At 41.1% G+C, this 26957-nt stretch overlaps 1 protein-coding gene across 7 annotated transcripts in view; it reads right to left on the bottom strand.

The window, feature by feature from the left end:
- The window catches only part of Pum1 (pumilio RNA-binding family member 1), a 92949-nt gene that overhangs the window by 19103 nt on the left and 46889 nt on the right, over nt 1-26957 (bottom strand). For 3 of the 7 annotated variants that reach the window (XM_013034339.1, XM_013034357.1, XM_013034391.1), the window contains 7 exons: nt 26013-26106; nt 22880-22984; nt 15122-15273; nt 12615-12753; nt 10360-10503; nt 8952-9248; nt 7621-7857 (listed from right to left, as the gene is read on the bottom strand). In XM_013034339.1, coding sequence (XP_012889793.1) covers nt 7621-7857; nt 8952-9248; nt 10360-10503; nt 12615-12753; nt 15122-15273; nt 22880-22984; nt 26013-26106 — 1168 coding nt within the window. The remainder of the gene's footprint in view (nt 1-7620; nt 7858-8951; nt 9249-10359; nt 10504-12614; nt 12754-15121; nt 15274-22879; nt 22985-26012; nt 26107-26957) is intronic. The other 4 variants (XM_013034372.1, XM_013034381.1, XM_013034364.1 and 1 more) reach the window with 3 other exon arrangements.

The raw sequence follows: 26957 nt of genomic DNA, 5'->3' as shown, positions 1-26957 counted from the left end.
ACAAAAACAGTTCTGAAAACAATTTCTAGTAAAACTATGACTGATCAAAGCAGGAAATATACTGGAAGGCAGCCGGGTCATGGTTGACTATGCTGACTGATGGAACATACCAATTCTGAACAGAATTGCACTTCCAGCTATATGAAAAGATGATGACACTATTTAAGCTACCAGTAGCTGGGTCATTGTGGCCAAGTAATACTAATCTGAATTACAAAAGGCCAAAGGGGAAAGAGCCTGTAATGCATCTACAATACAAGTTTATACAATTGCCCCAAAGTTTTGAATTTTGGCTGTTTTCCACGACATCAGTCACAGTTTTCTGCCTTTCTGGGTATTTTTGAGGGGCTTATACTTGCTAGCTAGGTACTCTGCTACTTGACAAACACACACCACTAGCCTTTTTTGCCTTTGCTATTTCTTGAAGGTCTTGTGTGTATGCCTGGGTCACTATCAGCAACAATTTGCCTACCTACACTTCCCACATAAGACATGAGCATGCTTCTACATCCAGATGGAGGGTTCACATTTATGCCCAGGCTGGTCTCAAACTTCATCCTCCTGATCTCTGCCTTCCAAGTCCTAGGATTGTTCCAGATGTGAGCCATATACACAGGCCTAACAGATACACTGCTTTTATTACTGAGAAAATAAATACATAAATCTCTAAACAAAGAAAGATAATTTCCAGAAATGTACTCATTATCTTGCCCCTGTAATTGTAACTCCTCTGTACGGTATTTTCATAACAATAAAAAAGGGGGAAAAAAAGAGAAAATTTCCAAGGTACTAAATTAGCCTGGCTGATTCAGACATACTTTGTGTATACCAACTAGTATTTCTTTAAACATTAAATTAATGCCTAAATTATACCTTAAAATTAAAACTCTGGCTTTTTTCTGAAAAAATGCCTGGCAAATATTAGCCTCTCAGTAAGTACTTGTAAACTGCCTCTTGTTTTTCCATTTTCTACATAAAGCTGTGTCTTGTAGCAGTTTCCCAAGGAAATTTAAGGATTTAAGTGAGTTATTTAAATTAATGTGCTCCAGTTTACATAATTCAACAGAAGAGTTGTTTTTCTCATTTGTTTGTCTTAGGTTATTTTCCAGGGCCTTGTACACACTAGAGAAGTACTCCACCAATGGGTTACATCTCCAACAAGGATTTTCTGGCAGTGGGTATCTAGTCTTTGATATACTTGCTTTGTTCAATGTTCTTGATTACTAATCAATCTTACCACCTTAGAAAAATTCATAAGGTGGACACCAGTGGCTCTATACCTATAACTCTAGTTACTAAGGAGGCTGAGATTTATAGAAGCAAAACCGTAGAAAAGTCCATGAGCTCCATCTCCAAATTAACGATCAAAACAGCAGGTCTAGAGGCATGGCTCAAGGGGTGAAGTGCCAGCAAGTACACATGAGGCCTTGAGTTCAAACCCCTAGTGTACCAGAAAAATGAAAAGAGCATCCATCAAAATAAAATTAAACTCTCCTCAATTCATTAACATCACATCAAGGTAGTCCTAAATTAAAACAAACTATCTCTAGTGCATGATAGTAATGTAGCCAAAAAATACTAATTTTCATGTGATTTTCAAGTTAAGTTACATTCAGAGACTCAACTTAAATAGGAGGCAGCCAAAAGCAAACAGGACTTTCACCAGGAGTTGGTAGCTCACACTATTATCCTCAGGAGGCTGAGATTTTGAATCTAGTCCAGGCAGGAAGTCTGTGAGTCTCCTACCTCCAGTGAACCACCAAGCTCAGTGACCACTTGGGAGGAAGTGATTTGTGCAATCATGATCTAAGGCAAGTGGGGGTAGGAGGGGGTTGGGGGGGTGCACGATCGGACCCTATGGCAACCAATATGCTGAACATGGTAGTATGCATTTGCATCTCAGCTATGACAAGAAGCGTACATGGGAGGAACAACATCCAGGCTAGCTGGGACAAAAACAAAAAACAAGATCTTATCTCAAAACTAAACCATCAGAGCAGCAAAGGGCTGACTATATGGCCCAAGTGATAAGTTTAACATAAGCCAGTCACAGCTCACACCTGTAACCCTAACCTCTCAGAAGGCTGAGATGTGAGGATAGCAGTTCAAAGTCAGCCTAGGCAGGAAGGCCTGTGAGACTCTCCAATTAACCACCAAAAAGCCAGAAATAGAAGTGTGGCTCAAGTAGTTGAGTGCCACTAGCCTTGAGCAAAAATGTTCAGGGACAGTGCCCAGGCCCTGAGTTCAAGAACAACACAAAAAATGTGTAACATAAACCAAATTTACATTCAAGCAATTCCACTCTCTACACAGAGAGAGATAGCCACAAAAAGACTTACATGCAAACGTTCACAACAGCATTATTTGTAATGGCCCCAAAATGTCTTATTGGCTGTTAAGTAGAAAGGCAAAATGATTTTTCTATAAAGTCGAATACAATTCAACAAGGAAAAGGAACAATTTATTGACATATGATATATGATGTATGAATCTCCAAGTACAGGAAAAGGGAGCTGGGCACAAAAGATCAAGCCTGTTATTCTAGGTATCAGGAAGTGGAGACATGACTGGAAGCTAGTCTGAGCATAAAAGTTTAAGAGAGCCGGGCGCCTGTAATCCTAGCTACTCAGGAGGCTGGGATCTGAGGATCACGGTTCAAAGCCAGCCTGGGCAGGAAAGTCTGTGAGACTCTTATCTCCAATAAACCACTAGAAAACCTGAAGTGGCGCTGTAGAGCGTTCACCTTGAGCTGAAGAGTGCAGGGACAGCGCCCAGGCCCAGAGTTCAAGCCCCACAACCGACCAAAAAAAAAAAAAAAAAAGTTTAAGAGACGCCATCTCAACTAAGAGAGCCTGCCATCCCAGCTACAACAGAAGCACAGTGACTAGGCCTAGGAAAGCAAGTGTCTGTCATCTCTAAATGAAATGGAGAAGCACAAACAGGAAGGTAACAGTCCAGCCTGGCCAGGCACAAAGCAAAATCCTACTTCAAAAGCCAAGGCATAGGGCTGGGAAGGTGGCTCGGTGGTAGAGCACTTGCCTTGCATGCTCGAGGCCCTGGGTTCAATTCCTCAGCACCACATAAGCAAAAAGCAAAAAGCCGGAAGTGGTGCTGTGGCTCAAGTGGTAGAGCACTAGCCTTGAGCTGAAGAGCTGAGGGACAGCACCCAGGCCCAGAGTTCAGGCCCCACGATCGGACCCAAAAAAAAAAAAAGCCAAGGCACACCACCTTACCCCAGTCAGAATGGCCCACATCCTAAATTCAGCCAACGACAAATGCTGGAAGGGATGTGGAGAAAGAGGAACCCTATACTACACTGCTGGTGGGAATGTACACCTGTACAACCACTTTGGAACTCAGTCTGGAGGGTCCTCAGAAAGCTAAATATTGACCTCCCTTACCCAGGCATACCACTTCTAGGCATCTATCCTGAACAACAGGAACCAGTATACAAGGACACTTGCACCTCTATGTTTATTGCAGCACAGTTCACAATAGCCAGGATATGGAAACAACCCAGATGCCCCACCACAGATGAATGGATCCAAAAATTGTGGCATCTATACAGAATGGAATATTATGCAACCATTAGAAAGGACAAAATAATGGCATTTGCAGGGAAATGGATGGAACTAGAAGAAATCATGTTGAGCAAGGTAAGACAAGAACAAAGAGACAAATGGTACATGGTCTCCCTGATAAGTGATGTTAACTTCAAAATGTAAGGTGATACGACAAAATTAACACGACTTAAGAAACAAAGGTCTTCCACTCATCTGGTCGAATCACTACTAAATAACCCCATGCTGCTGATCACATATATGATATATATGTGCACACCGGAGGGAAACCAGGAGGACGACACAGAACTAGAGGGAATCAGGGAAAAACATACAACAGTGGGACCCATCAGCTGCACTGGACATTGATCAAAATGAACTAAGCAACTCAATGGCAGCGATGGGAGGGAGGGAACAAGTGGGAAAGAGGAAACAGCTGATGATGCTATGCAAAACAAAAGAAATGTACATACCACCCAATGTGGAAGAAATAACTGTATTGCAAAGCTCATGGAACTCCAATGTTATAGACCACGATAGACAATTTGCCCCATGGAGGTTAGAATGTGTTTGTGACTTTAACTAAGCATCACTATCCCACAATACTGTGAAATTTGGGAAATTATGTAACCACTTAATCACAATAAAGAATTTGAAAAAAAATTTAAAAAAACTCTACAAAACAAACAATAAAGAGAAAAATAAAGGGAAAAAAAGCCAAGGCAAAAAATGGATAGAAGCAAGGCTCCAATGACAGAAGACCTGCTTAGCAAGCAGGAGGTCTTGAGGGAAAAGAACATGCACCGGGCAAAAGGACAGACATAAGAGAACATAAGAGAAATTTATATAAAACGTCCTGAAAATCCACATTCAGGGACAGTAAGCGGATGGTGTTGACTGGGGCTGGGGATGGGATTAACTAAATGGGCAGAAGGGATCTCACTCAAAGGATGAAAAGGTTTTGTTTTGTTCTGGTGCTGGCACCAGGGCTTGAACTCAGGCATAGGCATTTGCTTAAAGCTGGTACTCTACCTCATGAGCGATACCTCCACTTCCTGGAAATGTTCTAATGTAGAGGTTTTATGACAGTTGTTGTAACATATAGTTACTAAAATACCTGGAACAGCATTTTTAAGTGGGTCGGTTTTACAGTATTTCAAATGTGACTCAGTAGCCCTCTCTCCTCCCCTTCTGGGCTCTAAATAATCAGCAGTTTTTAACCCACTGAAGTGGGCCTGTTCAGTTACCACAGGACCTAGGACTGTGTTTGCTAGGCAAGTGGTCTACCATGTGGGCCACACACCCAGATCCACTGATTTTTTTCTTTTTCTTTCTTTTTTGGGGGGTGGGGTAGTTGGTCGTGGGACTTGAACTCAGGGCCTGGCCATTGTCTCTGAGCTTATTTTGCTCAAGGCTAGTGCTCCACCACTTTGAAGCACCGTGCCACTTCTGCTTTTCTTTTCTGGTGGTTAATTAGAGATAAGAGTCTTACAGACTTTCCTGCCTGGGGTTGGCTTCAAACTGTGATCCTCAAATCTCAGCCTAGGATTACAAGCATGAGACATCCAAGTAAACAACAGGGGACAGATGGGTAAGGGATGGAAATTTGCTAAGCAGCTCACCGAATCATAAGCCTGTATTTTAACAGGTCTGCCCACTGGAGGAATGGGATCATGACATGGTAGAAAAAGACCCACCCCTGTACGACAGGTAGGCTGGTTTGTGTTGTCAGACTCTTAGGAGCTATGTAGAGAACTCACTCATTAAGCCAAATTGAGCTTAAGTTTCATGTGGAGTTATTCTGAATCTTCAACACACAGAACACAGTTATCAAATTCCAGTAACTCTCAGCAGTAAAGTTGTATTAACAACAAAAGCTTAAGTAGGTGCAGGTGTTTGTTTATATTCTCTCTCTATCAATTTTTTGTACCAAAGTGTCCTTAGACCTTTGTATGGACTGCAACCTTTTGTCTGAGAAAAGCTAAATCACACAAGAAGACTTTTCTCAAGGAAGCAGCTGGAGCTGAAGCAAAGCTCCTACGGACTAGCATGTGTGCTACATATACCTGCAACAGTGCAAGCCTAATGCAAATGCACAGAAACACATTGCTTTAAAACAGGGTTAATTTGTTAAAGGAAAAAGGTTAGCCACAAATCTGCATAGGCAGTAAATCACTAAAACAAGAAATAGCACACAATAATTGTTCCCTATTTAACAAGGGAAACTTGAAGCAGAAAGAAATGCATAATTTAATAACTGAAACACTGGGAAGAGGAAAGGCATCATGCATATAAGTAATATTTCTAGCGCCACTGTCACATGCCAAGAGCCACAGCATTTAGTTGAAGACTTAAGAAACTATAGCCCACAGGATAAATCCAGTCTGCCACTTTTATAAACAAAGTTTTAATAAAGGAAACTATGCACAAGTCCATTTACAGTTGAAATTCCATTAGACAAACCATATGGCCCACAAAACCTAAAAAATGGCTCTTGAAAAATAAACTAGCTAACTAACTTTAAAGATTCAGTTCAATTAGTACTTAGCACGACTGAATGACATAACTCAAATGTTTAAAAAAGAAAATAAAAGGCAGTATTTCTCACTGTGATAATACACTGTTTCAAGAGATATTCTGGGCACATAGGGTGAGGAGGGTAATACACTGAAATTCAGACTTTGGAGTAAAAACTGTTACAACTATGAGACAACCTAGGACAGATATTTAAATTCTGGACTCAGATTCTTTCCATTTGCACTGTAAGGATAACACTATTGCTAACAGGTTAAAATTAGGTCCATGAATGTTCATTCCTCCCTTCTATCCACCCATCAGCCTAACACTTTCACCTGTGCCCTCCTGATTTAGCATTAAGACACTGCTCTGCAGTGTAACATGCCCATCCTCCTCTTGTCCACTGTGGACGACTAACCAAAGAACGTCCCCAACACTTTCCTATACTTTAGAATACACTCGAACTTGAACATAAATGCTAGTGCATTTAAACATACTTTGGCCTTCAAAATCACTGCTTTCAAACTCAAAAGGTCCCCAAAACACTCTATTATATATACACTCTAGATTTTACTTGATTTTTATGAAGTGTTTACATTTTGTCTTTCTAAATGAAAACATCCTACTCACTTTAATACCCCAACTAGCTCATCAAATGTGTCCACAGCCTACATCTCCCTTCCCTGCCCCCAGTCTGGGACTTGAACTTGATATCTGATGCTTCTGCTCACTGGTTGATCCTCTACCACCTGAGCCACACCTCCAATCCCATCTACTGCATTTCTAAGATTCAGCTTTCCCTGTCTAGAAAACAAATCTGGTATCCAAAGCTGATAAACATGTAGGGGAAGGAAGTGAGAACCATGGTCATTGCCCACATCTCACAAAATTTAGAGATCTGCTCCCTAAAACTCTAACCTAACTTTCTTCCACTCTTGCAAGCTGATGCTTAGAATCCCATTCACCCATTCATTTTCCTAGGACCTAGAGAATAACATGTTGAAAGTCTTGTACATAAAACAATATAAATATATGATGGAGAAAAATCTATCTACTCACTAGCTTATTGTGTAGTTTAAAAATGTACTTACAAATATTTAAAGCATTCTGTAAGAAAAAAATTAATACAATGCTGTATGTAAAAAAGCAAGATATTAACAGCATATGTGAGACAAAAAAATGTAAAAGTAAAGTAAAATACTAACTGGGGAGGCACTACAGGGTTGACAGTGGGTGGACAAATTCATTCCATATTTGGGCCCTCCAGCCTCACTGCAATGAACCTGCACTGCATTTACAGTGAAAGACTCCCGTAAGTAGTCAAGCACAGAACGCTCATGCGAAAGCGTCAGGTGAACAAATGGGAAGTGTACCCAAGTGCTAAGCAGTTCCAAACTACTACACTAGCTACAGGTACAGCCTGAAAAACATGAGGTATTGACAGAAGGCACAGAACACCCTGGACACCTCTAAGAATAAAGGGATTGTTGTCCTTTGCTTATGCAAAGTACTTGCAAGGTGGTGTTAGAGTAATGGTTCTTACCCAGGTTTAAGCTTGAAGAGGATCCATGTGAAGAGAGGGAAGGAGGTGGTGTCTGTGAATGTCCTGGTCCCTGACTAGGGAGAGGCATGCCCACGGGTCCAGGAGAGGAGGAAAAGCTAAGGCCGTTATAAAAACTGTGTCCAATGGGGGTCAAGCTGCTCGATGTCCTCTTATAAAGGTCACTGCTGCCAGTCAGGGAGTCACGGCGGGAGCCACTGCCAGTGTTGGAGTTTGCAACTAAAATGGAATTAAAACAATGCAGATAAGAAAAGGCCTGTTCTTTGAAGAACAAGCTCAGTGACTTGCCCCTAGCACCCTGATCCAGACTCCTTACCACCGCAGATTTGTCAGCAGAGACAGCCTACTGTTAATGTAGCAGTTCTGGGGGCCAATAAAATATTAAAGAGGACATGGCTCAGGTTAACATGAACCTTATGCTCAAACCATCACATGTATATGCCAAATTTACCTTCCTTTAGTGTCATATATTCTGGGCCAGGGATGGGGTAGAGGGGAAGTTTTTAAAGCTCTGGACGGCCACATAAACTATGGGAAAAGGTGAAAGGAAATGGACTAGAAAGAATGCCTTTCATCAGCCAAAAGGTTCTAATAGAAAAATGGAGTACAGAAAAAGATCCATAAATGGGGTACTGCTCCACTCTACAAGACTTGCAGATGAAAGCCAGTTGTCTCAGTGGGCTCAATCAAAAATATCTATTTGCCTCCAATTCCAATTTGGCTATTGCTCTTCTATTTAGAGAACACATTGTTTTATAACCACTGCAATTATCAAACTGTTCACTGACTGCTTTCCTGCTTTTTTCTCCCATCAAAACATTGACAGAATCTTAGTCTAACATCCTTCCTCCTAGTGTTCTACAATGTCTACCTTAGTGTTATTTGAAAGACTGGAGAAAACACCCAACTCCTTAAGGTCTGCAAATCAAGCACTGGGCACAATCTCAAATGTGGAGTACGTAGCCCTGGAAACTGTGCTAAAGGCCTCCTCCCTCAGTTTAACACCCACATTTCTATAGTTCCCTCCACATGCTTCCCCAATGCCTGCAAAAATGTCTGGTTCTCAAGTCCCTGAAACAAACTGATTATGTGAATATAAATAAGAGCAACATGAGTGTGGGCCTGAAATAGGACCCAACTGTAGGACTTGATTTTCAAAGTGCATCATCTCAAAGATTATGTGGGCTGCTGGCTGGATTCCCGGGGCCTCAGTCCAGATCAGCCTGTGGTTCACACATTGTCAGGGTTCCAGAAAGATAGTAAAACTCATGAAAAATCAGTTTTCACAACAGTGTCATCGGTCTAATTTCTACCTGCAGTTCCAAACCCTCCGAGGGCTGATCCCAGGGTCGCGCCAAGTGAACTGCTGCTTCCAAATCCCAAAGACGTATTGGCAGGCTGGGCAGAGCCCTGGGAGAAGAGGGAGCTGCTCTGGGAGTTGCTGCTCAGGGAGTTGTTGCCATAGAAAGAGCTGGATGCCAAGCTGTTACCAGGCTGCTGCTGGGGCTGGGGTTGAGGCTGCTGGGTTCCTAAAGGACGAAATGGTCCATTTGTTGTTCCAGCAAGACCACCAGCGGCTCCATTTGCTGAAGCTGCGGCCGCTGCAACAGCTATGAGGAAGAAAGCAAACCATTTGGCTATAAAAGAGACTGGCCACATTTCCACACCACATTTTATCCATTTCTTTGAACCCTTTTAATGCTGCCTATCTTTTCAGTGCAGACACAAACCTGTGAAAGAATTGAATCTGTCTCTGAACCTGTCACCTGAAGGTTCTACTTTTCATTTCTACTTCTGATTTGAAGTCAGAATTCCATAGGTGCAAGCATACTGTGTTGGCAGCTCATTGAAAGTGTCTGTACTTTAAAGAGGAGTCAAACATCAAATGTACCTATTAGATACAGCTGCTTCCTAAATCTCAAAATTCTACACATACCCATGGTGATATTTTTCTCCAAAAATTATGTCCTTCAAATTCTTATTTTAGCACAATGTTTTTTGTCAGCTATTCCCTCTAGGGTTGCTAATTTTTTAAGGTGCATATAGAGCTTAATATACATTACATTAGCCAGGCATGGTGGGGCATACCTGTAATCCCAGTACTCAGGAGGCAGGAGGATGGTGAGTTGAGGCCAGCGCAGGTAAAGTTAGGGAGACCCTATCTCAAAATTAAAACACAAACAAAAAGCCTCGAAATGTGGCCCAAGTATTATGAGTGCTTGCCTAGCAAATAGGAGGCCTCAAAAGCACAGACTAGTATGAATGGGATTGGAGAACAACTTAAGGTAAAGATATATTGTCCTGCTAGTTCTTATAATAACTTCCTCTACCACTACCACTAAATCAAATAGTGTACATACACACACACACACACACACACACACACACACACACACACTTTTTATCTGAAAAACCAATCAAATGGGTTTCTGTGAGATTAGCCTTGAAATTCTGCCAAGAGTGCCATGTTACGTGAGTAATCCAACTTCCTACGATGTCAATGGAGCCGCTCCTTGCTTCTAACCAGGTGGTACATGCCAATCAGCAGAATCAGAATCCACCAAGGTCATTTGCTGCTTCTGATTCTTTCTTTGAGATATTACAGGGTTAGATAATGCCAAGAATTATTAAATAAAGTACATTTCATCCTATTTTAAGAATACCTTCACCATCTCCCTCTACCTTTCAGACCCATCACAGGGTCCCCCAAAGGAAGCTCACCTGCTTGTGCTGCTGAGGAACTAATGATTACTGGAGCAGGAGCTACAAGCCGAACAGGAGCTCCAAGGCCATTTCTTGCTCCTGCATTCACCACAAGAGCACCAGTTTGGTCATAGTAAGCAGCAGGAGCCAAAACTGGATAGCCTAGGAATAACAAGGCAAACACAAAGATATAAACTGCAGTCTCCATTTTGTCCACCATTTTACTTACCCACAATAGACTACCACGCAAAAGTATTACACACATGATTTCTAAGTTTTCAATTGTATGCTCTTCTGGGAAGTATGGTGAAATCTCACAGCACTCTGTTCCACTTGCCAGGGCTGTAAGTAATCCCTCTGTCCAGTACATCAGGGCTGTGAATACTTCCCTCCTGTCAGTCCTTAGAAGCCTTCTCAATAACCACATCTGGTAACACATCAATTTGACTACTACTATTCAAGAAACCCTTACTGTTTTTGATAATGGTTCCAAAGCACAATGAAATAATAGCCATCTGGCAATTCATAAACACCAGAAGCCACCACAAAAGATAAAAATTCTTGACTTAATAAAAAAAGAATAAAAATTGCATGCTCAAAACTCTACAGTAACTATGGTTACTAAAGTTTTGTGTGTGTGTGTGTGTATGTGTGTGTGTAGAAAAATAGTGGTAAGAGGTCAGGAGTAATCACTTTCAGGCATTTCTACAAGCTTAGAGGCTACAAGGTTAAGGAAGCACTTACGTACTTAGGGGGAAAAAAAGTGCTTCCTGGGTACCAGCGTATTGCAAATAGTCACAATCTCAGCATTGAAGTCAGCCCTAGGTTTATATCCTGGCTCTACTGCTTAAATAGCTGCAAGACCCTGAATCTCTTGACATCATTTCCTGATCTGTAAAAGAATGATGATAACAGTAACATCTCCTTCGCAAAGAACTCAGGAAGCTGCAGTTGAGTTTGAAGGGTCTGATGCCTGGCACACAGGAGTACACAAGAAGGGATAGTGCTATCCACTGCTGCTTGTGAAAAAGTATTTACCTGTGCTTGCCACCAGAAAGCATGCACTACAATTTTCTGTTTTCTTCTCTACAGAAATAACAGGGGAAGGGGCTGGGAAGGTAGGTCAGTGGTAGAGTGCTTGCCTTGCATGCATGAGGCCCTGGGTTCAATTCAGTACCACATAAGCAAAAAAGAAAAAAGCCAGAAGTGACGCTGTGGCTCAAGTGGTAGAATGCTAGCCTTGAGCTGAAGAGCTGAGGGACAACGCCCAGGCCCAGAGTTCAGGCTCTATGACCCGATCCCCCCCCCCAAAAAAAATAACAGGGGAAGTGGGACTGTGGCTCAAGTGGTAGAGTGCTCTCCTTGAGCTTTAAGAGCTGAGGGACAGTGCCCAGGCCCAGAGTTCAGGCTCCATGACCGACAAAAACAAAAAGCAAAAAACAAAAAAGAAATAACAGAAGCTACTATGACCACAATTACAGTATTTGCATACCAAATAGTAATTTAAGTCCAATATCCTATAAATCCACAGGAAAAGGTTAGACATTGTTCAATTAACAAGGTCTATCATTGCAACAGAAGATAAAACAAATTTTAAAGATACACGAGTAACTACAGGTGATTTCCAAAACAAGCAAGCAAAGAAACCCATAAATGTTAGTAGCTAACAAAACAAATGAAGCTACGTAGGGTTATTCATAACTGAATCAGGTAGGTAGCTATGCTTCAGTCAATAAACTGACAAAATTAAACTGAGATCTAACAAGAACTTGTTGCAATGTCCAGCCTCATACAAAGCACAGGACAGTGAACCAAGAACACACACTCATGATACATGCACAGAGTAAACAGCAAAATAACACCCCTAGTATTTGGGGGGAGGGGATAAATCCTAGAAATGCAGAGGATAATCTTTACAAGGGATACAAGTAATTTTCTCCTAATTATACTATTCAACTACATAAGCATAAAGACTAATGGAGTAATGCTAAGCTAGGCTAACAATGATGCTACCTATCCTTACTCCTCAGGGCAAAAACTGAGTGGACATTCACATGACCTCCAGTAAGTAAGACTGTCAACTGGCTCAGAACAATGCTCTCATCAATGAACTATCGTCTAAGTGAGGGCAAGTGTTTATCATCCTTGCCAGTTTCCAAAACACAAGAAGTCTGGGCAAGCTGAAAATACTACCTACTCTCCTGCATTCATCCCAAAGTAGGAGGCATCCTCTCTTACCCCTCCCAGAATTAAAAACTACCATACAGCTTTACCTGGCATGCCTGCAGCCAGACCCTGTCCAAATGCAAGGGCAGAGTTCACAGCTGCAGCTGCCACTAGTGGATCTGTTTGCTGTCCCTGCTGATTCTGATTTGGGGTCAAAGGACGCTGGCTTGCTCCTCCACGGAGAACCTAGGAATGGGAAACAGAAATAAGTTAATGACTTTCTTCTCAGGCTAAGTACTTAAAATTTATCATACATGCCAGTTGACTTGGGGAGGGGAGAGGTGTACACAGAAGGAGAAGAATCAGTCTTGGGGCTCAAACTCAGGGCCTAGGCACTGTCCCTAAGCTTAATATTAACATTCTACCACTTGAGCCATAGCTCCACTACACTAATCTCCAATCAACCAGCAAAAAGGCAGAAGTCAAACCAGGCGAGGTGGCTCACACCTGTAATCCTAGCTACTGTGATCTGAGGATCACAGTTCAAAGTCAGCCTGGGCAGAAGAGTCTGTGAAATTCTTATCTCCAATAAACCACTCATAAAACTGGAAGTGGCACTGTGGTTCAAGTGGTAGAGCACTTGCCTTGAGCTGAAGAGTGCAGGAACAGAGTTCAAGCCCCACAACCGACCAAAAAAAGGTAGAAGTCTTACATATTTTTCTTCCAGGATAGCTTTGAACCAAGATCCTCAGATCTCAGCCTTCTGTAGCTAGGATTATAGGCATGAGCCACAGACACCCAATCTTCCAGTTGAGTTTTAAAGATTAACAGTTCCGAAAGTTTTCTCATACTAGTTTTATATAGCATAGCTATAAGGATAAAAACCCAATTACTAGCATGGTGAAATTGTGTTCTACCATTTTTATTTATCACCTTTAGACACAGTGAGAAGTATGTAACAAGAGCTGTTTGATTCCTACCATGTGGCAGATACTAGAGGCAGAGCTATGGACAAGGCAGGCAAAGCCCCTGGCTTTGTGGAGTACTTGCTCCAGTGAATAGGACAGATGACACTGAAGAATTACATATCAGTGTTCTGACAAGAAGCAGAGAAAGAAGAAAGAACGGACAGAGTAGGAGGGAGCAGTTTGATAAGACAATTAACTTTTAAAATATCTGTGTTTAAACAAACATATGTGAAGCTATATTCTTTATGAGAAATACGAGAACATTTCTCCACCCTTCAACACTGTTCCCCTTTAATCAAATTCCAAATAGTGGCTAGGCACAGTGGATTATGTCTATAATCCCAGTATTCACCAGGTTAACACAGGAAAACCAACAGTTTGAGGCAAGCCTGGGCTGCATAGTATGACCCAAACATGGAATGGAAAACAAAAAACAAAGCAAGGAACTGGACACACAACTCAAGTATGCCAGATAGGAGTGAAAAAGCTAAGCAATAGCACAAGGCCCCAAATTCAAAGCTGAGCACTAACACACATGTGCATGTATACACAGAAAAGCTTTAACTCATGCTATCAGGCAGAAAAGCCTATGACTCAATATTTCCAAATCACTAGCAAAAAGCTGGGAGAAAAGCCAAATGAGACCAAGTGGCCCCGAATACAAGCCCCAGTAGTAGCACCAAATAAATAAATAAAATAAAAAATAAATTAAAAATTAAAAATGTAAGCCAGGCACTGATAGATCACGCCTATAATTCTAACCACTCAGGAGGCTATGATCTGAGGACAGTGGTTTGGGGGGAGGTATGGGGGGGGGGGGTCCCCATGAGATTCTTAGCTGCAATTAACCACCAAAAAAACAACAACAACAACAACGACCAAAAAAGCTGGAAGTGGAACTGTGACTCAACTGGTAGAGCACCAGCTTTGGGCACAAAAGGCTGTCCTCCAGAGCAGCGAGGACTACAGCTATGAGCCAGCTGTCCTCCTGAGCAGCGAGGACTACAGCTATGAGCCACCCCACCTAGGTATTTTTAAGTAAGCATTTAGGGTGGGATTTCTTTCTTTTCTTGGGGGGAGCTTTCTACTTTGCTACAACTTATAGCAATGAAGAGATATTCATCTAATAATAAGGAGGAGGGGGAAATGGTGTATTTGAGAATAGATCAACTGCTTAGCAGTTTTTCCAAGCTCAATTGAAAACTCCTATAAGTTAGCATATGTATAATACGTTTAAGATTTCTGATTAACTCAATAGTAATGGTAAATAAACAGCACACATGGTTGACAACCCATCAAGCAAACTTCAATGAGATCTGAAAATTCTCAAGCGGAACTAGAGAACGGTAACTGGAAAAACATCCCTATTACTCTGAAGACTCGTTGTTACTTGCTACCAATGTAACCTTATCTGAACAACACTTTTAAACAACTTTCTCATATCAAATTGAAGTAATATCACCTCGTTAAATTACACTGGCCAAGAAGAGGCTGATGCTTAAAGATGTTCTGCACAAAAAATTCACTCTGGGTCCGGAACACAGATACACACACAAGGAAAACTCATGTATCCAGAGGTTTCCTAAAAGGCACCACATCACCTATTAGCTACAGACAACAGTAAAAGTCATACTTGTTCCCTTTACCTGCTGCCCTCCTTGCTGAGCTTGTGGGGTGGTCTGCTGGTTAGCAGAATTGGTTGCAGCTGCAGCAGCAGCAGCTTGCTGCTGGAAAAGACTGGCAGGGTAGACTCCCCAGGGAGTGACGCCATAATACTGGTGAGGGACCACAGCGGGGCCTAAAAACAGCAAACAAAAGGTAAAGTTTATAAACTCTTAGGGTGTCCAAAGACCCAACAGGTCCTACTCTGATCCAAAATCTTAAAGTATTAATGAATTCACTGATTTGTGCTATGTAATTATTAACTGCCTTTGTAAAAACAGAAAATACTGTACAAGACCATGACAGCAAAGACTCCAGGACTACTGGACTAGAGAAAGACAAAGGGTCACAATGGTAAAGATACTGATAGGTGGATAATAAGTGCAGCAAGAAACTGGAAGTTGGACTTTAAAGATAGAGCAGAGATACAAGTGTGGTCATTTGAGAGAAAATATATGGAGGGCTTGTTGGCCTAAAGTGGTAGAAAACAAAATTCAGTTGTACCATTTTAATGGTGAGCATGGCACCTGAAAGGATGGGAAAGATACCACGACGATGCTGCATCACTAACTCCAGAAGCATGGAAACCTACCAGTCATTGTATCACAAAACCCAAAATTCAACCGAACCACTGTTTAATTTAAAACATTTGGCTGTGTTCTACTTTCTATTTTTAAAGTCACAAGAGTTATTCAACACAAGTATATACAGATGTTAATGTATGATTTCACCCCCCCTCAAGGCTAACACTACCACTTGGCCACTGCTCCACTTCTGGCTATTTTAGTAATTAACTGAAGAGTATCATGGACTTTCCTGTCCAGGCTGGCTTCAAACCATAGTCCTCAGATCTCAGCCTCTTGAGTAGCTAGGCTTACAAGCGTGGCACCAAAGCCAGGTACTGGTGGCTCATGCCTGTAAGCCTAGCTACTCAAGAGGCTGAGATGTGGGGATCGTGCTTTGAAGCTAGCTCATGCAGAAAAGTCCCTGTAAGACTCTCATCTCCAATTAACCACTCAAAAACTGGAAGTGGCACTGTGGCTCAAGGTGGTAGAGCACTAGCCTTGAGCACAAAGAGGCTCAGGGGCAGCTCCCAGGCTCTGATTACAAGCCCCAGAACTGATGAGAAATAAAATCTCAGTAAATATGAATACCAATACAAAAAAAAACCCCACAAAAACAAAAACACAGTACCTTGACTTGTTACAGACCAGCAGAATATCCTAAATAAAGTTAAGCATACTGCTTGAATCTAAATGATCTGTTCACCTTCTTTGGCAACAAGCTACATACAGGTCCATTCTTTGCCAAATAGGGTAGGTACAGACACAGAATGTTTACCCAGACAGAAACTTAGTTGTAGCAAAAGTCTAATTCATATAATTCTCTGATGAAGATGGTGATAAAGAAGACAGAGGGAAAGTGGTGCTGTGGCTTAAGTGGTACAGTACTAGCCTTGAGCAAAAAAGCAGCTCAGGGAATGTGCCAGGTCCCGGAGTTCAAACCCCAGGACCAGCGCCCCCCCCCTCAAGAAGACAGAGCATGCATGCAAATTTGCAAATCAAAAATAACATAATAAAGCAGTAATTTTGCTATGTACATTTTAAATTAGAAAATGCTATAGAAAAACACGCAAAAAGACTCAAAGCCTGCCTCTCAAATCTGCTGAAATACACCTCCAATTTAAACTTTCTTAAAGCAAGTTCAACATCTGCAATTTGTTCATTAATAAGCAAAGCTGACACTGGCATTCCACAAAGTTGCTCAAATTATAGCTATTTTGAAACAGCAGCTAATTCTCATCAAACAACTACCACATTAAGTCAAGTAAGCTGGCTCATTTCACTCTCTGACCACATTTTAAGCTTCTAAAATAGTCTCATTGTACCGCTACCCAATAAGCTGTGACCCTGTGTATGCATGCATGCACGCACGCACACACACACACACACACACACACACACACACACGCTGTTAGTATAGCTTGAACTCAAGACCTCACCCTCTTGCATGGTGTTTCCGCTCACTTTTTCTACCCCTTTGAGCCACATCTCTACTTCTGGCTTTTATGGTGATTAATTGGAGTTAAGTTTTATGGATTTGTCTACCCAGGCTGACTTTAAACCATGATCCTCAGATCTCAGCCTCTGAAGTAGCTGGAATTATAGGTCTGATAGGTGGTGGGCTAAGCCCAGTGACGTTTCTACTGGGCAAGGGTGCCCATGGTGAAATTCAAAACCTGAATCAAATGAAGGTACTGTTTAGAACTATGTTATCCATTGTATTACAATAAGCAAGTGGACTCATCAGAACCATAATACTGGCTGGGCACTGGTAGCTCACACCTGTAATCCTAGATACAAAGGAGGTTGAGATCTGGGGGGGGGGGGGGGGGGGGGAGAGAGACACAGTTCGAGGCCAGCTTGGGCAAAGACTCTTACCTCCTGTTAACCACCAAAAAGCTGGAAGCAGAGCTGGGGTTCAAGTGGTAGAGTACAAAAGCTCAGGGACAGCACCCAGGCCCCGAGTTTAAGCCCCAGAAACAGCAAAAATAAAAATACAAACTGTCTCCAAATTGAAGAAATTGTGTTCAGACACTAATCAGGTAAAGAAAAGAATAGGGGGTGCAACCATTTTGCTGGTGCTTCCAGAAGAGTGGAATTGCCGGCTGGGCTGGGCTGGGCTGGGCTGGGCTGGGCTGGGCCAGGCCAGATAGGCCCCACCGCTGAGGCCGAGGCCTGATAGGTTCCAATGGTTTCCGCCCAGTTTCTGCCCCTCTAAATTGGCTTATCTTCGGCCCACAGCTCTCCGAAAACAGGACCTTCAGGCTCTGATGAATTCATGTGGCCACTTCACCAATAGATACATGCTCTAGAACAGTATGGCCTGATGAAACTATGGGACCTTTTGGACCTCAAGATCAAAGATTCCAGCTTCCAGGAAGCAGGTTTTGATTGTCACCTCAATGGGACTGCTATCCAGAAGAAAAACAAGGTTTCATAAAACTCCCATTACTCACAAGACCTGAGTTTGTGATAGCACAATATATGAATGAATTTCAGATTCTGAATCACTATTTCCCAAAGTGGCCAATAGCAAACTAATGATTCGAACTATAACTCAGAAAACTAAAGAATGATATGACTGGAGTGAAGGGATAGAAGCGGAAAGAGAAATGTTGCTAGAAAAGTTCATTTAAAAGTACTAAAGAAATGTGCTATGCTCTTCGACTTTACTGACCCATCATCTGGTTTGGCATTTTTTGGACCATATATAAACAATACTCTTTGAAACAGATGAACACTGACATTTGGGATTTTCTGTTGATGATCTTGGCTGCTGTAAAGTGATCTGTCATAGATTCCTGGGGTACCCACGGGTTGTAGGTATCTTTACTAATGCAACACCAGATAACCATATTATGAGGAAATTAAATGGACACTAGAAGTAATGTCATTTTGTTTACAGTACTATTGAGATAACAAAAAACTGAGCTATACTTACACTTTCAGACTTCAGCATACTTATATTTAGGCATTTATTTCAATGTTTATTTTTAGGCATTTATTTCCACATTTAAGGTCTTACAACATTCACAAGTGACTTGAAATTTTAAGTGTTAATTATTCATATAAGTGAATACATATTAACTATATCCACATTCTGAAGAATATAGTAATGTAACCCAGCATATGATAGCTTAATTCTACATTACTGCAAAAGCCTTGCGTTTTTTTTCCCCCAAAAATAAGATAACTTATGTTTTTCACTGCAGAATTTTTATATACTTCTTAAAGATGTTTAAAGGAGATGTAATCATCTTCAAGCTCTTAAAAAAAATAATGCAATTGAGAATTACAACTCTGTTAAGCATCCTGGTTATCAGTTTGAATATTACTTTGAAATAAAGGTGGGCAAGTAAAGAATAAAAATAATAAATTACTATGCATAAAGTATGGAAATCTCATTCTTGGGCACATAAAAAACTAATTAACTCTTTTTTGGTTTTTGGGTTTTTTTTTTGGGGGGGGGGGTCAATCATGGGGCCTGAACTCTGGGCCTGGGCGCTGTCTCTCAGCTCAAGGTTAGCACTCTACCACTTGAGCCACAGCCCCACTTCCGGCTTTTTCTGCTTATGTGGTGCTGAGGAATCAAACCCAGGGCCTCATGCATGCAAGGCAAACATTCTTCCACTTAGCTACCTTCCCAGCCCAATTCTTAACTCTTGATTGAAAAAGTATTTCTTTCAGATAAAACTCTGAGCTGTCAACTCTACTAATACCAACACTTAACTCCATTACTTTACAGAAGTGCCTCATTTGTAGTTTAGATTTTCTTCTTTTAGTTTTGTATGGAGGTTTGAACTCAGAACTTCAAGCTTGTATCCAGGCACTCTACACCTGAGCCATACTTCTAGCCCTTAATTATTTTTGAGACAGGCATGCACCTGGACTACAATCAGCCTTACTTTAGCCTTCCTGTTGTACCTGGGATGACTGTCACACCACCACACCCAGCTTCTGCTGAGGTGAAGTCTGAGCTTTAAACCTGAGCCTTCCATTCTCAGCTTTCAGAGTAACTAGAATTACAGGCATGAGCCACTGGTGCTCAGCCCTGTCTGAGTATTCTAAAAGAGCTGTATTTCACCAGTGAGTCGTTTGCTAGTTTAAAAAAAAAAAAACTCAAGAGAAAAACAACTTCTACCAAATGACTTATTTGAAATAATTTTTTCTTTATTTAATGAAATGCCTACTTTCAAGTTTATTTTTAGCTACAAATGGTTGTGCGCAGGATTACAATTTAAGGAGTTCGTTTAATGTATATATACAGTGCATCTTGATCAGAGTCACCTCTTCCATCATTCTCTCTCCCTTCTACCTCTTCCCTAGCAGTCGCAGTTTCCTTCTCACTTCCTTTATCAAATATGTACATGAGTATTATGAATTAATCTACCATTCCATTTTCCATTCAGCCACTCTCTCTCATTACTCCATTCAAAATGTTTTACCTTCCTGATACTCATTATAATAACTGTGAAAATTGCTCAAAGGGTTTACACTATACATTGTGCTTCAGTCTGCTTGGTAATATATATATATATATATATGCATATGCGCCTGTGCATGTTTACCTGAAGGTTGTATTTTGTATCTGTGGTCCATATTTGAGGAAAAACATGCACCATTTGTCTGTGTAAGCCTAATGTACCTCACACAATATGGTATTTTTCAGATCTATATCCTGGCAAATGAAAAGATTTTATTGTTCCTAATAGCTGAATAAAATTACATTATATATAATGTATATAAAATATGTATATAACTGGGTGCTGGTGGCTCACACCTGTAATCTTAGCTACTCAGGAGGCTGAGATCTGAGAATCACGGTTCAAAGCCAGCCTGGGCAGAAAAGTTCATGAGATCAGAGGATCTCCAAAAACCACTAGAAAACCAGAAGTGGCGCTGTGGCTCAAGAGGTAGAGCACTCGCCTTGAGCTGAAGAGTACAGGGACAGCGCCCAGGCCCAGGGTTCAAGCCCCATGACCGACCAAAAAATAAAAAAATAAAAATAAATAAAATTAAATATGTATATATATATATATATATATATGTATATATGTGTCTATATGTATATATAATGTATATATATATATGTGTGTGTGTATATATATAATATAAAGAAACAGTAAGAAAAAAATCAAAGACTCAATCTGTACTTAGTTTCCTCACTATACAATAAATAGTATACTAAGTGCTGGCAGAGGAGAGAGAATGTAACCACCTTGAAAAGATATGTGGGCACCTGCAATGGTAGTTCTATGGCTCCCCAAAAAGCCAACAAAGAACACCCAGTACTAGCACCACACCAGCACTGGGATAGTACCAAAGCATTTAGATTTACCTTTAATTATTTTAAGTGGCACGGGGCCTACAATTCAAGTAAGGAAGATATCTCAGAGCTATTAATTGCTGTGCTTAGAGCATCAAAATTCCTGCTTCCATTACTGTGTTATCAATACAGAGGTTCCACATTTGGGTAGTTAATATTCCCTGTTATGTGGAAAGTATGCAGCCTGGCTCAGATGATCGTCAAACTATCACTTCATTGACTGTCAATTATGTTATCCCTTGTTCTTTGTTTCAAGGAATATATTAATATAAAAAAGGACTTCAAAAGAAAGGTAACTCAAGATAGCACAGCCACTCTGTATGATATACTGAAGTGTAAGCATAGACTGTATGACCTCACATAAGATAGCACTCCAACTCCCAAACTGAAAATCACCATCTATGAACTCATGTGAAAGGCAAGTATGTAAGACTATGTCTGCCAAGTGCGTAAGTGTGAGATAAATGTTAATGGAAGTTAACAAAGGTCACTCTACTAGAAAAAACTATTTTTCCCCAAAGGTAGAGGTGAGATCTACATTAAATATGCTCCCCTCACAAACCTAAGAAAGGCTATTCTGTACTGTGCTCATAGTTGTGATCATGTCATATAATAAAATCAGCCACAGTACTTTCCAGGGAAAAATTGGGGAAAAGAGTCTACTAGAAAAGACTAAGAGTGTGAGGACACTGAGCTAAGCTGGAATCGGATGGGTATTGCTAACAGTGTGTGGTGTGTGCCAATGGCAGCCACTCAAGAGAAGAAAAAAGTGGCACCAACACACAAATGATCCCAATACTAATCATCAGATTATATACATTAATTTAAAATATTAATTCAAAGCTGGGCATTGGTGGCTCACACCTGTAATCATAGCTACTCGGGAGGCTGAGATCTGAGGATCATGGTTCTAAGCCAGCCCTATAGGGAAAATCCATGATACTCTTAATCCTCAAATATCTACCAGAAAACTGGAAATGGAGCTATGGCTCAAAGGAGGAAGAGCACTAACCTTGAGCCAAAGAGCTCATGGACAGTGTCCAGGCCCCGAGTTTAAACTCCATGATTGACCAGAGAAAGAAAGAAAAAAAAAGAAAGAGGGGGGGAGAGGGAGAGGGAGAGGAGGGAGGAAGGGAGGGAGGGAGGGAAGGAAGGAAGGAAGGAAGGAAGGAAGGAAGGAAGGAAGGAAGGAAGGAAGGAAGGAAGGAAGGAAGGAAGAGAAAACCTAGAATTGAAGGGAACAAACCCAATAAACATCACACTCCAAATAGGCTATAAGGATGAACCATGTCTGACAATAATTGATGTGTACTACATCTGAAGAGAAAGAAGAGACTTGGGATATAAGGTGGAATGAGGAAGCTTTGTGTATAAAACATATTTATGGTCAATTTAAAGAGAGCAGAGGTAGGAAAGAAGCAAGGACATTAGGGGTAAGAGACGAATAGAAAGACGGAACTATGACAGAGAAGCAGCAGTAGACCTGGTTGAGAGATTCCATTTATTTATTTATTTTATTTATTTATTTTTGGTCTAAGACCAGGACTCCAATTCTGTATCTAACATTTCAGCTTATTGGCAGGTGCTCTACCACCTGAGCCATGACTCCAACTGGAGTGGGATTCATGAGCTCTGAGACCTGGTGGGTGATCACCTCCCTTTCAACATGCTGGCGTCAGAAACACCTGTGTAACAGCTAAGCAGAGTTATCTAGCTAGCACATGGTTATCAATGAAAAGCAGGAGATATTTCTATTGGATACACGATTTTGGAAGAATATAAAGAATGCATGCCTCTGCCAAACAAAGAACTTTCTCGCATTGAGCACAGTCCTTCTGTGCAGATTATCTCACCAAGCGTAGCTGCTGCAGCCAATCCAGCTGTGTAGGGGTCCGTCCCTGGGGGAGCAGCGCTGATGATGTATGGATTGGGCACAAACGCGGCAGGAGCTAAACCTGCTGAAAACACACCTGTCAGTAAAACGCACCAAAACTGCAGCCTTCACAGACGAGCACCTGCCATGCTAGGCTGCACATCAGGGCAACAGAAGACAGGCTGAAACAGGGACTTCACAAACATAAAATAACCTGCAAACTAACAATTTATGGTAGTAGTGTTCATCTAGTGTTTTACTTGTTTTCAAATAGGATCTTGCTATGTAGGTGAGGGTGGCCTTGAACTTGGCAGTTCTCTACCTTCATCTTCTCAAGTGCTGACATAATAGCTTGTGCCATCATGCCCAGGTTAGCCTTCATTTTCATTATTGGTTCTTCCCCCCCCCCCACTTTGAAGGGTAATAGTATATACTGAGATTTGAACTCAGGATCTTACAGTTGCTAGGCAAGCACTCAATAAATTGGTCCTTTTGTACTCAGCCTTTTTGCTTTAGTTATTTTTAAAAATATGATCTACTCTTTTTCATTCCCCTGAACTAGCCAGCTTCTCTTCCTACTTATGCCTCTTTTATAGCTAGGTTTATAGGTATGCATTACCTAGCTTGTTAGTAGAAATGAGGGTTCTCATTAACTTCTTGCACTGGCTGGCTGAAAACCCCAACCTTCTTCATCTCCATGCCAGGCCCAGATTTTTGGATTGTTGTTTGCTTTTTTTAACTATTGCTAAGAAACACTTAAACTGGCCTACTTAACAAGTGCAAGGTCCTGAGTTCAACCTCAATGGGGGGGGGAGGGAGAGAAAGCTATTAAATTTTGTTTTCTAGCTCAAACCCAGGGCCTCACAAATTCTAGATAAACACTCAGCCACTAAGCCACACCTCTAGCTCCTATTTATATAGTCTTCAACTCAGTACAACTTCATCATTAAAAAGTTTTGACAAACTGGGCGACGGTAGCTCACACCTGTAAACCTACTCAGGAAGCTGAGATCTGAGGAATGCAGTTCAAAGCTAGCCTAGGCAGGAAAGTCCATAAGACTCTTATCCCCAATAAACTACTCAGAAAATCAGAAGTGGCGCAGTGGCTCAAGTGGTAGAGTACTAGCCTTAAGCTGAAGAGCTGAGGGACAGTGCTCAGGCCCAGAGTTCAAGTACCATTACCAACCAAAAAAAAAAAAAAAAGAAGAAGAAGAAGAAGAAGAAAGAAAAGTTTTGACAATTAGGCCTGGGTGCTGATGGCTCACACATATAATCCTAGCTATTCAGGAGGCTGAGATCTGAGGATCACAGTTCAAAGCCAGCCCAGGCAGGTAAATTCATGAGACTTTTTATCTCTGATTGGCTACCAAGAAGTCTTAGTAAAGCTGTGTCTCAAGTGGTAGAGCTCAGTGACCATGCAGAGGCCCAGTACTGGCACTAAAAAGGCAACTTTTTTTTTAAAAATTGACAATTCATTTTATTGTTGAATTTTATTTGCAGTGCTGGGGATTGAACTCGGGGCCTTATATTATGAATGCTATGTGATCTATAATGAGCTTTATCTGTAGCCCTTAAACTAGTTTTAATTTTATTATTAAAATACAATAAGAAACATGAATCAAACTGTTTTCTGTAAAACTAAACATATTGATGGCATGAGAGAATACTTTGCTTAATTTGGACTTGTTTAGTATAACAATAGAGTCAATTCAACTCTCAGTACCTGCATAAAGAAGAAAGTATAAAGCTCATGAGTCTTTGATAGAAAACTAGTCCTAAGATTGGGAAAGTGGCTCAGTGGTAGAGTGCTTGCCTAGCATGCATGAAGCCCTGGGTTCAATTCCTCAGTAAACAGAAAAGGTTGGAAGTGTCACTGTGGTTCAAGTGGTACAGTATTAGCCTTGAGCACAGAGAAGCTCAAGGACAGAGCCCAGTCCCTGAGTTCAAGCTGAAAGAAAGGAAAGAAAGAAAGAAAGAAAGAAAGAAAGAAAGAAAGAAAGAAAGAAAGAAAGAAAGAAAGAAAGAAAGAAAGAAAGAAAGAGAGAGAGAAAGAAAGAGAGAGAGAAAGAAAGAGAGAGAGAAAGAAAGAGAGAGAGAAAGAAAGAAAGAAAGAAAGAAAGAAAGAAAGAAAGAAAGAAAGAAAGAAAGAAAGAAAGAAAGAAAGAAAGAAAGAAAAGAAGAAGGACGGAAGGAAAGAAAGAAAAAATTCAGTAAGACTTGCAGAAGGTATTTTCCAATTAATATTTCCAATTAAGGCAGTTTTCCATATAGCATTCCATAAAGAAAATGTATGGGCAATAATTAAGGATCTACAGGTGTGCATTAGACCCAGGCAAAGAGCTTTATGCTTGGCCTTAAATTCATCCAGTGCACAAGCAAGGTTTGTTTTCTTTCTCACAGCAAATCACATCTAAGACTGCTAATCTCCTCTCCACTCAATCACAGCATTTGGCAGATAAAAAGATTTCCTAGCTCTGTTTGGAAAAACAAGAAGAAGGTCCACTAGGGATGAAAGCCTAGGCAACAAAACTAAAATGTCCGTGAAAGCTTTATTCCTACAAGAAAAGGGGACAGCTTGTTAACTTTTTCAGTGCTTTAAAAATGAATTTATAGGTCCTACTTGCTACTTAGTAAGATGAGAAATAATAATCATTCTATACAAGCCCAAATGTTACCAAATGAGCAAATACTAGTCACTAATCATTTCTATAGCAAATACTTCTTAAGTGCTCAAACATCTCTGTTGGAGAAAGAGCTGGATAATAAGGATATCTTGTGAATTCTGGTGCCAAAAATGTAGAATGTGACTAGACAAAAGGAAAGCTCATTTACTTTGCATAAGGGATTCATGGTTTTTTTTTTTTTTTTGGGGGGGTGCGTGGTTTGGACTGGATCTTACTGGATGTACTTACTCTGTGAGAATACAAACTCATTATCCAGCCCAGGCTGACCAGAACTAACCATCTTCTTGCCCTCACTTCCCTCTCAAGTGCCGGCATCCCATCTAACCCATCAAGCATGTCCTGTGTGGCTTCTGCTTTCAGTCTGAACTACTGGGGGTGACAGCATCCAGGAATTCTGAACAGAGCTGGGGCGCTGGGCTTGGGACTCACCAATGTGTGGCTGGTGTGCTGCTGCAAGGGCGTACTGCTGCTGCTGAGCGGCCGTCAGCTGCTGGACTGCGAGTGCGTTGGGTCTTTGGAACAGCTGCGATAAAGAGAAAGACGTGGCATTGTGGTCAGAGGAATTGTCATCCAAAAATCACTTCAAAGTCTTATTAAAATTTTCAATAAACTCCTGTTGAGGTATGCTACCTTCACAAAACTGAATGTTCTCATACTTCATTCCCATGGGTTAGTACACTTTGCAGTTCTGTTTTCCTTCCCTATCTTGACCTGTTCTGACCGCATCAGAGACTTGTATGTTCCCCAAACCACACACATAAGTACATATACAAAAGCTCCAATGGTTACCCTTAAGTCCACTCACATGACTGGTTCGAGGAAACCTAAAATGTTGAACAAAATGACTTGCCATGCTGCCCCAAATGCTATCATCTCCCTTTTCAAGATCTAACCAGTACTTTCAATTAACTCACCTATTTGTGTTTTGGAGAATGTGGAAAGGGATTTACTTTTTTTTCCCCAGTAGTCTGCCTCTACTGGGAAAATGGTATTATATACCTTCCAGATCTAGTGGCTTCTCATACTAAATAAATGAGACAATTACCCAACTTCTGATGGCTCCTAGGATACCCATTACATGCAGTGAAGAAAACAGAAGCAGAGCTACTAACAATACCTGGATTATGAGCTCATACCTAGCACACTTCTTAGTTCACAAAACAAATCAAAGACCTTACCACTAAAAAATACACCACTATTTATCTTAATAGTCGTTAACTCATTCATACAACATTTATGAAACAAGTAATTCTTTTTTTTTTGGTCCAGTTGTGGGGCCTGAACTCTGGGCCTGAGCACTGTCCCTCAGCTCTTCAGCTCAAGGCTAGCGCTCTACCACTTGAGCCACAGCGCCACTTCCGGCTTTTTTCTTTT

Source organism: Dipodomys ordii, unplaced genomic scaffold (genome assembly GCF_000151885.1).
Source record: "Dipodomys ordii isolate 6190 unplaced genomic scaffold, Dord_2.0 Scaffold6, whole genome shotgun sequence".
Lineage (NCBI taxonomy): Eukaryota > Metazoa > Chordata > Mammalia > Rodentia > Heteromyidae > Dipodomys > Dipodomys ordii.
This window is presented reverse-complemented; position numbering and strand designations above follow the sequence as displayed.